This window comes from Bidens hawaiensis, unplaced genomic scaffold, assembly GCF_021521415.1.
Source record: "Bidens hawaiensis isolate Kalapana, Puna unplaced genomic scaffold, B.hawaiensis_p1.1 tig00037284_1, whole genome shotgun sequence".
NCBI classification, from domain to species: domain Eukaryota; kingdom Viridiplantae; phylum Streptophyta; class Magnoliopsida; order Asterales; family Asteraceae; genus Bidens; species Bidens hawaiensis.
Genome location: NW_027496515.1, coordinates 74,188 through 84,867, shown reverse-complemented (window position 1 = coordinate 84,867; position 10,680 = coordinate 74,188). Strand labels below are relative to the sequence as shown.

At 34.4% G+C, this 10,680-nt stretch overlaps 1 protein-coding gene across 1 annotated transcript; it reads right to left on the bottom strand.

Moving 5' to 3' along the window:
• Nucleotides 1-2,949: 2,949 nt before the first annotated feature.
• On the bottom strand, nucleotides 2,950-4,033 carry LOC143589228 (L10-interacting MYB domain-containing protein-like). The gene is made up of 3 exons (XM_077070059.1): nucleotides 3,710-4,033; nucleotides 3,547-3,596; nucleotides 2,950-2,989 (listed from the first exon to the last, which is right to left on the bottom strand). The coding sequence occupies exons 1-3, from the start codon at nucleotides 4,031-4,033 to the stop codon at nucleotides 2,950-2,952; spliced, it is 414 nt and encodes a 137-aa protein (XP_076926174.1).
• Between the last annotated feature and the right edge of the window lie 6,647 nt (nucleotides 4,034-10,680).

The following is a 10,680-nucleotide window of genomic DNA, read 5'->3' as shown; positions in this document are numbered from 1 at the left end:
GATTTGTGAAATACTTAACAAATTATTCTCCAACTCAGTAATGTAGTTCACCATTTCAAACATCACCTTCCCGTTTGAAAAAGTACCCTCACCTACTATCTAACCACCTTGATTTCCCGCAAACCCCACATAACCACCCCAAATAGATTTGACATTCTTCAATAAATAGAGAGTTCCAGTCAGGTGTCTAGAGGCTCGGCTATCCATAATCCAACATGAGTCATTGGATCTTTGAAGTCCATGCCAAAGTTATATGGTTAGTGAAACAAGGAAACCCAAGCCTTCTTAGCCTTGGGTTGTTTTATTTTATTATAAAAACAATTTTCAAGGTTATCATACTCACAATCAGTCAATGATTTAACTGATGAGCATGAACTAAACGAACTAGATTTAGAAGACTCAACATCTTTCTCTATATTTGGATTAACAAGTTTATATTTTGTTTTACTCTTTACCACCCAGTTCTGCCCAGCAGAACTTGATTTCTTATAAAATAATATCATTAGTCTTCTTTGTCTCTGAAGACTCACCGACGACAAAACTGTTTTTGAATAATTCCTTCTCCGCAACCCATTTTAAAATCTTTTTGGGGAGATATGTGGGTCTTTCAAATGAAGAATTCGCATTTGGTTTTTTGTTCAACACAGTCTTTTTCTCCTGGGAACGAGTGAATCGTTTTGGGCATGAGTAGAACAAATGTTTTACCTCATTACAACAAGAACATTTTCTCCGGTGAACAAACTTGTTAATTGGAAGAACATGATTCTCTTCCCGGTCTCTCTCAGCTTTAAGTCTATAAAACTTATCATTAGATTGTTTTATAAAGATGGCCTCTTTCTCTTCCATAGAGGTTTAACCTTTAACAAAAACAATCTTTTGAAAACCATTTTTCGGTTTTATAGACTCTTTGTTAAATCAGTGGATTTAACATCTTTGTACTCAACACTTTGTCTTTTATGGTAAAAACTAGTTTTAGCAAATTTAAATTTTTTATTACAAGTTTTATCACATGATTGAGTTTTTGATTCTGCTTCAGACAACACATGTTCAGCAGCTTACTTACCCACCTCGCTCTCACACTCAGAGTTTCGGATTGACTTAACAGTTTTCTCTCCACACGAAAGAGATGATGAAATATCATTATGTGGTGAACCGGTCACCATATTCATCGCCTCGAAGAACCCTTCCGGTTCTTTTAGAACATAAGAGCTTCAAATAGGTGGCGGTACAGATTGATTTTTCGGACCATCCTTTATATCCCTTGAACTATCAACAGATGGTTTTGGGACAATATGATCAAGAACATATGATGAGACGGAATAACTTTTTAGTTTAGTTTCAAACCTTTCAGTTTCAGTTTTAATCAGTTGAAGTTCCTTTTTAAGCTCCACTTTTTCATCCATATGCCTATTAATGACGATCTGTTTATCATCAACCTTGTGTTTATATATAGAAATTGTTTTCTTATCTTGTAGGATTTTCACCCACAAGTTTTCTCACACGTTTGACGCTTGTCATATGCTTCTTTACTATTATAATCATGAAACATATTATTGTAGTCGATTTTTAATGAGTTAATAACAAAATCTTTTTCATCACACAACTCACAAATATGTTTAACCTCTTGAGGTGAAAAATGTTACCTACCCGGCCATATAAGCATGATGAGTGGGCTCTTTTTCAACATCTTCATTAACTCAATATTTGAATTTCATCAGCTTCTTTAGTCTCATCTTCTTCATTAACTCCAAAATCAATTTTTCCATGAGGGACTTCTTCTCCATTAAACCAAACTGCAAAACTTTAAAAAACATCAGGTGGAAAAAATGATTGGAAAAATTCATTTGAAATTGAATCAAAACACTTAGGAGATTCTTTCTCCTCAAGATCACTTAACATTTCCTCAGTGTTGTTCTCCTTATGCACATCACATATTCCATCACACTCAGTCTTTTCACCATCAGTGAGATGAGCTTCTTTGATCTCATCCTTTATAGCAGCAACTTGAACATCATTTTCCACATCTTCCACTACTTCACCTACATTCACAAAATTAACCTGTTCTCCAGCTTGTTGATCCTCACCAATTACCTCAGCTACATTTGCCAAGTGAACGATAGAGCCAGTTGAAACCTTCATCCGGTTGTGAGTGACAAGCTTTTAATGACGAGGTCTTGGGTTTCTTTGATGATTCAGTTGGTGCTGGAGAGCTTTGATGACAAATGGCATGTCTATTGTAGTCCTTACCAAATGTATTAGGACTATTTTCACCAACTTCTTGAGTAGTGCATTCTCTCTTGAAATACCCTTTCTTCTTACATCGAAAATATCGGACCTTTGACTTGTTAAATCCTAGTTTTGAAGTCGTCCCGTCAAGACAATTCTTTCTGGTAATTTCCCTAAATCTTTGAGCTCTTTTGACAACACTAGCTGTGAAACAATGGATATCCAACATCTACATCTCTTTTGGATCGTAATAGAGTAATCTTGCACAACATCAGGGTTAGTAATAGAAATAATAGGATTATTGATATTACCCGTATCAAGAATGCTAGTTGGGGATCCTGAGATAACATCAAATTCTTGAGTAGGAGTGATCCGGGTGGTCTGGACGGGATCACTTGTTCTTGTCATGATTGATTTATCACTATCAACCTCGTAACCAACAACTTAATGTTGACAAGACGGTTACGAATATCTTTTTATGAAAACCCAAAGAATACAAAACGCGGAATCAATAGTACTTGGATTGTTGCTCAAATAAAGATGAAAAACACACAACACACTCAAAATATTTCTAATGATATTAAATCTTATTACAGAGGAATAACTTTTAGGGTTTCTCAGTGGAATGTCAGGTGAGGCTACTTTCCGTACCAGTATATTCTGTTTCTAAGAAAGTCTAATCAGCCGTCAAACACCATATTCTTAGCATGTCATAAATGTGACCTAAACTTTCCTTAAATGCACCTTAAAGCTTCTAGAAACCCTAATGATTGTTACAAAACATATTCAAACGTATTAAACATATTACAAGTGTAAACAGGTCTTCGAGTAAGATTTTTTCTTTGTCGAGCAAACCTTGTAATCCATAAGTGTGTTGGAACAGTTTTCCAAGAAAGCTTTTCTTAAAATATTTAAGGAAAATATTCTTCATGCAGACTTCAATCATCATGATAATATCAAACTTTGCTCGATTAAATCCATCGAGCAAACGTGTTCTTCTTGATCTCTTCAACCTTTTGTTGATAACTTATTCTTACAAACTTAGTGTGTTGGTGGTACTGTCGCTTGCTCGAGGTTGAACCTTACTCGTAGAAGTCCTTAGTATAATTCCATCAACTTCCTACAAGTGTGCTTGAGATCACTATTATTGAAACCTTGCTCGGCCCACCAAATTACTTGGTTTTAGTTTGGTTATGTCAAGGTTTTGCTCTGAAGCAAACCTTGCTCGACTCAAGAACAACCTTGCCAGATGAAGTGTAGTTTGCTCGAACTAAACACCTAGAAGAATTCCAGAAGATAACCTTGCTCTATCAAAGATACCTTGCTTGAATAAGTTTTATGCTTGCTCGAAGTTCCTGAAAAAGTATCATCTACAAGATATACAAGTCTTTATATTATTAATACTGACAACATCATCACCAGCACTTCTCAATTTTTTTTTGGCATTTTAATTCTAAGATTTAAAAGTTACAAAAGAGCTTACCTTTATTTTCTCATCCCACCACTCAGGTGATGCATCGATTGAGCTTCTCGTCCCACAGATCCCAATTTCAATCCTCATCAAGCAATCATAAAGCTTCCATTCTATTTTCATGACATCCCAATTGTTTTTAATTTGTTTATTATCAAGGATTACGCCTGTTTTTTCATGCATGGTTTTTACTATATTCTCCCACCCAGCCCTAGTAAAGTGTGTACCGGATCTATACCCTTTTTTAAGTTCAAGCAAGCACGCATCGATAAACTCCTTAAACGTATCATTAGACCACAAGAATTTTGTTTTATTCTTTCTAGCTAACTTTTCCATTATCTTATGCATAGCAACAAATCAATGCAGTACTAAATCACATTCTATAGTCCCAAACAAAATCAGAAGATATATCCAATATCCCATAAAAAATAAATCAAACAAAATGTTAATCACAAAATTATGATAACTTGTAGTGAATGTTCTATTGGTGATGGGTTTTAAATGGTTATATTATCATGAATTTAACATCTTTTTAACACTAATATATGCCAATCTATTGGCCATAGTAAAAAGAATATAAGAAAAAAAAGCATAATTGAAACAGTAACTAATTGAAAGCAATATTTTGGTTAGGTTGTTAACCACTTGAATTAAGCAAAATAGCAAGAAATTTCTTTGATACATTTAATCAAACGTGTGGAGGGCATGATTAAATCTTGCAAATTAAATAAGCTCAAATGAATCAAATCAAACACAAAACCTCATGAACTACACAAGATTCATGGTAATTAAAGTTTATATCTTGTCTAACTAACAATGACATTGAACAACAATAACTAATTGTGACATGAAGAACCCTAACTTTGGAGAGACGAAAACCCTATCATGAAACATCGGGATGGAATACACATGGCAGTTAATCGAATGAAATGCTTCACAAAATCAGAAATTGAACAAACCTGGTAAGGTTGGACGGGGATGAGCAAGAAGATGCTGGCAGAGATATCGTGTTTTTCGAGTTTTCTGAATTGGTGTATACATCGACTAGATTTTATAGGCAGTGGATTAAGGAGATGCATGTGGTAGGTTGTAGTTTACAGAGAGAACTAAAGAGATGCAGGTGGAAGTTCTGAAGTGAGTTATGAACGACGATGTAAGGGTTAAATGAGAATATCAAACCCATTAGGTTAATAAGTTACAGTTTCCTAACTTATCAAAACCCCTTTATTTTGCTTTCTACATATGTTTAAACCCATAAGGTCTTATGCTTTGTCAAATAACTTATACACCTTAATAACTTTTCAAAAAGTTAATAAGTTGATGAAAATAAGGAATCCCAAACACCCCTAACTAATTTGAAGTCTGATACTTAATGTCTTCCAGTCAGTCCATTAACACTTCAATTATACATAATTGATAGTCAAATTTAATAAATCAGAACGTCTGGTGCTCTGATACCACTTAAGAATCTTTAATATCAACTCACGAATCTTGATTGATTCATTTGAGCTTCGATCAAGTTCTATGATAGAGTTAATTCGATCAATTAGGATTTAGTGTGTGCACTGTGTGTTTTATGGAACGATTTTGATAGAGTTTGGACATGAATATCATAAAAAAACTAAATTCATTACTTGAACCATACATTACAAATTATATATAGGTTTCCAAGCGAACTGACACTCATTAACTAAGGCATTATTTGGCATACTAACGAATGGCGTTTACATCCTAGCGTATGGCCTTTACAAAAATACTCATATGCTGACATTACCAACATATCTACACCTAAAACTCCATTCTCTAACATACCCAGCGAATGGACTTTACATAAATACAATCTAGACTCTAGACTATTACAATAAGACCAAAACTAGCTAACAAACACCAAAAAGACAATATATGTATCAACAGATCCCGCATGCCATACATAAAACCTAAAATATCAACAGGAAAAAATAAGCTATTTTAGGATATTCCTATACTTCATCCTTAGCTTCCACAACATTGATCCTATAATTACTAAATTTCGTGTATAGCTTCGATATGTGACATATGTAGGATGATTATTCTGATTTCCGGTTGGGATGATCATAGTTGTTGGGTGCATCAAGTCTTTTGTTGGATCTTTTAATCTTCCTCGAGTTTTATGAATCTCAATGCTCATTTACTAACTTCGTCAAGATTCCCGCAAGGATTCAAACAAGATCTTCATGTAACGGGTAATCTTTTATCAACACCATCTTGAAGACCTGAACCGCCGTACCATTTTAAGGTTTGGGTTTTCAGGGATTCCCTACTGAACATGCTTAAGAAATCTCTGAGGGGATCGTAGATATTCTTGTTTATTTTGTATAAATTACTGGTTAGTCTTTCGAAACTTTTGTTGAAAGAGAATTAGTTATTGAACAGATTAACTAAATGAGAAAATGATTTAATAGAATAAGTGTGACCACTTAATAGCACATAATAGCCATTTTAGATTGGCACCTTTTAAAGTTGAACCAAATAGTTTGCATAAACATCTTCTTTTAGGTACGGGGGAATATGAATGATCTTCATCCTCTCCTTATATTGTGCAACACGCTCTTTAGATTCAGTGTCCCATTGTTCGCATCATCTTTCGGGTCTGAAATAGCTTCGGGATTTTAGCATCACGAATCGAATGTGCAAATATAGAGATTTTGTGACTTGTAGGAAAGCTACTTTGGGTATCAGCTGGATCACCCCAAGAAAAATTGAAATAATGTTTGTCAGCTTCTACACTTCCTTTTCTATTTCTGGACTTATTCCAATATCCTGCGATATCCCAACATTAGTATTAGAAAAATTATTATTTTAAATGTTACATGCGCTAGGATTCCTAGCTGAGCATCCCGGGAGTGTGCCAAAATCCCAGTGAATTACCATTGTCGTCCTTGCTGCAGATTGCATATGTAAAAAATCATCAAATCGATTTCTTAAGGATCCTGAAGCTTTAAGGTACAAAGCTCTGGGCTGTAGTGAGGTAATCATTTCTTCCACCTACTTCTTTCCTTGTGATTCCATATATGATAACTTCCTCATAAACATTGGGTTAGTTTGTTTCTATTGCTCCATGTGATCCCTAACCTACATGAACATGTCAATAATTTCAGTGCTAGATATAGAACCAGCTTTTTAACGGAGGATCCTGATTCTGGAATGAATATGCTGGCATGAATCATCTTTTTTACCACCTTATCATTATTCTTTATGAAGGACTGAGGGGGAGGAAGAGACTATGACACTATAGAGGTTGAAGATGGTAATGAGGAGGATATGATTTTTTTCTTGGGAAAACATTTTCGACATAAATTTGTGAAATAGTGATTAAAAACGAATTTTTCAAAACTTTTGAGAATGAAAAACAACACTATCCCATGGTGGGCGCAAAATTGTTTTGGTCTAAAATTACCAAAGCAATCTTGTGATTAAAATACGAATGTGACGTAGTGTGGTCTTCAACGTGTAATGCAAATAAATGAAATAAATTAGGTAAGTGACATGGTGTGTACGAGGAAAATCCTTGATCCTTATAGGGAGCTCCAGGACAAAACCTCGGGAGGGGATAATTATCACGCTGCCTCAGAATTTATTATGTAAAAGATGTAATACAACTCAAGAACTACATGCAAAGGAGTCTATGTTATAGTAAGTGTGAGTGATGTGATTGTGAAAACAATATGTTGGTCCAAATACAGATCTGAAATATGCGAACGATTCTACGTTTTCACCGTAAACGTGCAGAAAGGCGTTTACAATGCTAATCGGTTAACGGAAACGAGAGGGTACAAACACGAGATGTAAATACAACGCGTTGATGCTCAATTATAAATTTTAGCACAGGTTAGTTACAATAGGTGACTCGTAACAACATAGGTTTAAACATGAGGAGTATATATATTGTTGCTAACCCATACGCTTATAGTACTCCACATTTGCTAACTCGTACTCCAATTAAGAGTATGGAAGCATATGGCATGTGTGAGTATACTATACTTTAAGCATATGACCTTCCTAAGCATATGGCCACAAATCCTAGGCGAATGAGAGTACTAAAACACTATACACACACACTAGAAAACATATGAGGCCTAACGCAAAGACTAAACGACACGTCGGTTTAACTCCCAACACTTTTCACACCAAAAGTGTACTAACAAACTCCCCCTTGACAATTGTCGGAGTTCGTTAAGCTTTAGTATTTGTCGGTTTCAATTAGTCCTTTCAGTTGATCTTCACATGTGTCTTTATACCGGTAATGACATGTAGAAAATGCACTAACAAACTCCGCCTTGTTCTTAGTTGTATGTATTCAATCTTTCTCAGTTCCAAACGTGTACACACGATCAGCAATTCATTGTGCTTTGTCTTGAACACTCTTCTTCAATTCACCATCTTGAGAATATACAAGGATTGAGTAACTGATATGTCTTTATAGAACTGAAGTCAATCAACACATTCTATCAATAAACTGTAAAGTCTGTTATCTTGATTTTGCATTTGAGCAAATATGGTATGATATGAATGTGTAATGGTGAAAATATTTTTGTAACACGGCAAATAAATTTGAAACTAAACTAGAAAGGAAATTTGTATGTCTTTTACAAAGTTTATGCTAAAACACCCGCAAATATTCTTGATTTCTTAAATATCGAATGAAAAATATTTGGAAGAAAGATCGCAGCATGTGATTATATTGACTAGTAACGTCCTAAGTTACACTTATGTTTCAACATTATTATGCACATAATCCAACGATGATTATAAATATAATTGTTTACTTTAAACTAATACATAATCTTTCAGCAGCTTGATGATATGCAATTAGGATTCAATTAAGCACAAATGATATGTTGACCCCACCTATCAGACAAAATCTTTATCAGATACCGTGTTTTTTAACTTTCGCTTTGACATGATTAACTCTGTCCAATGCAAAAAATAGAAAATAAAGCAGAATGCTAAAATTATTCCTTAAGATCGCTATTTCTACTTGCCGATAAGAGTCCATTTTAGCAAAATAAAACGATAAAAATAAATTGAAGTTGTATAAGAGACCTTAACAATCATGTCAAATAATTTCTTATCATGCCGAGAAAGTCCAAGACTTTGTACGAAACATCAAAGGAAATTAAAAAAACACTTAAAAATAAGTTGAAGTTGTATAAGAGGCCTTAACAATCATGTAAGATAATATCTTATCATGCCGAGAAAGTCTAAGACTTTATACGAAACGCCAAAGAAAATAAAACATAACACTTAGGTCTTAACCCTCAGGTCGGTATCTCTTCACGTAGACAGTAAAACTTAAGCAAAAATAAAGAAAAAAAATGAATTTCGTAGCAAAATGAAATAAAAAGAAAAATAACTTGAATTTCATTGATAAAAGAACGCATGTACACACTGTAAATTTTAAACTTTTCAGTACTTTCAAAATGGATATTAACTATGCATCAAGATGTTGAATCACCGATTTGGCAAGTATTCAGGTTTATATCACAACAGCACTTATATGATTAGTCAAGTCTATCATACACGTCATTAATTTGAGCTTATCTCTTTTTAGTCTAATTTTCACATGTGCTAGGTGAGAACCCGTGTACAAAACAATTACTAATCATTACATTAAGGATCTAGTCTTTGATATGATTTACAATTAGTAATACGTTTAACTGTGTGCGATGTGCGTGTTGAGAGAACAATTGGACAGACTAACAGTACACAATTGATAATAATAAGAACTGATAATTACTTCAATATTTATAGGAGATGACCTCATTCGTTATACATACCATAACGAATGAGTGTCATTCGCTATCATACGTTAAGCTCCTATACGTTATCCTAACGAATCAACACATTCGGTGTTCACATTCATTAACATGACTAACGAATGAACACGAATAAACACATGGGGACTCATTCGTTATTAGCTACTCTAACGAATTAGCCTTATGTAAGTTCATGATCCTAATCATGCAATGTATCATGTACTTTAAACGTAATGATTCAGATCGATTCGATTATATTTCCTATACTAAATGAAATAGCGGAATTACATATTCTCTCATAAACACTGATATATTGATATAACACTTTTGAGTACAAATCAGTTACAAATCACAACTATTACAAAATTAAACCTGAAAGCCCTATTTATACTGTCTACAGTGCTAGCATATAAAACTAGTCACCGTATAAGTTTATATGGACGTATAAGCTTATACGCTACACCTTACACACTTTCATATAATGACAATTTAGCCCCTTACAATAATACAAATGACACAATTAGCCCACTAGACCTTGCATCAGACATTAATGCTCTAACAAACTCCCCCCTTGGATATTGTTAGGTCTTCAATCCATACCAAATACTCTCTTTCGGTATTCCTTCTTTGCTTCCTCAAAAGACGACTTTGTAGATCCTTGTTGAGATGTAGGCCTAGACACACCCATGTCTTTATATTGAAATCTGTTCCAAGAAGTCTCCATAACTCGATCTTTAAACTTAGCTTCCAATTTAGCCTCAAGCTTCTCTTGCTTTTCACTAACCGCCCTCCATTTGGTCTTCCATGCTCTACCAGAATGTATTTTCTTATCAAAGCATAAGTCCACAACCTTTTGAAACTTGTTGGCTTGAGTCTTTACTTTCTCGTCATTACATTGAATTTTGTTTACGTGTAGTATCTCAATATCTTTCCTTGAACAGTTTATCAACCACATTTGATCATATACTCTAATCACATCATACTTTTCACTCCCACAATCCAGATATATGCTTGCTTCACCAGTCAACGCCAAATAAGAACAACGAGGGAAGTAATGATGAAGATATTGTTCCATTGGGTACAACGGTATAATGCGAAGAGAATCTAGCCTTGTATACCTCAAAGTTCTAATCAATTCCCTTTCCGAATTTTTACGATTTCTCGATTTGAACACCTTAGGGAACTGAG

What these genes read in the sequence shown, in the direction of transcription:
- LOC143589228 (XM_077070059.1), bottom strand. Translation starts at nt 4,033, where the DNA reads ATGGAAAAGTTAGCTAGAAAGAATAAAACAAAATTCTTGTGGTCTAAT. An exon ending in GGTGGGATGAGAAAATAAAG is followed by an intron (nt 3,597 to 3,709) that starts GTAAGCTCTTTT and finishes TATATCTTGTAG; the next exon opens with ATGATACTTTTTCAGGAACT. An exon ending in ATAAAACTTATTCAAGCAAG is followed by an intron (nt 2,990 to 3,546) that starts GTATCTTTGATA and finishes AACAATCATTAG; the next exon opens with GGTTTCTAGAAGCTTTAAGG.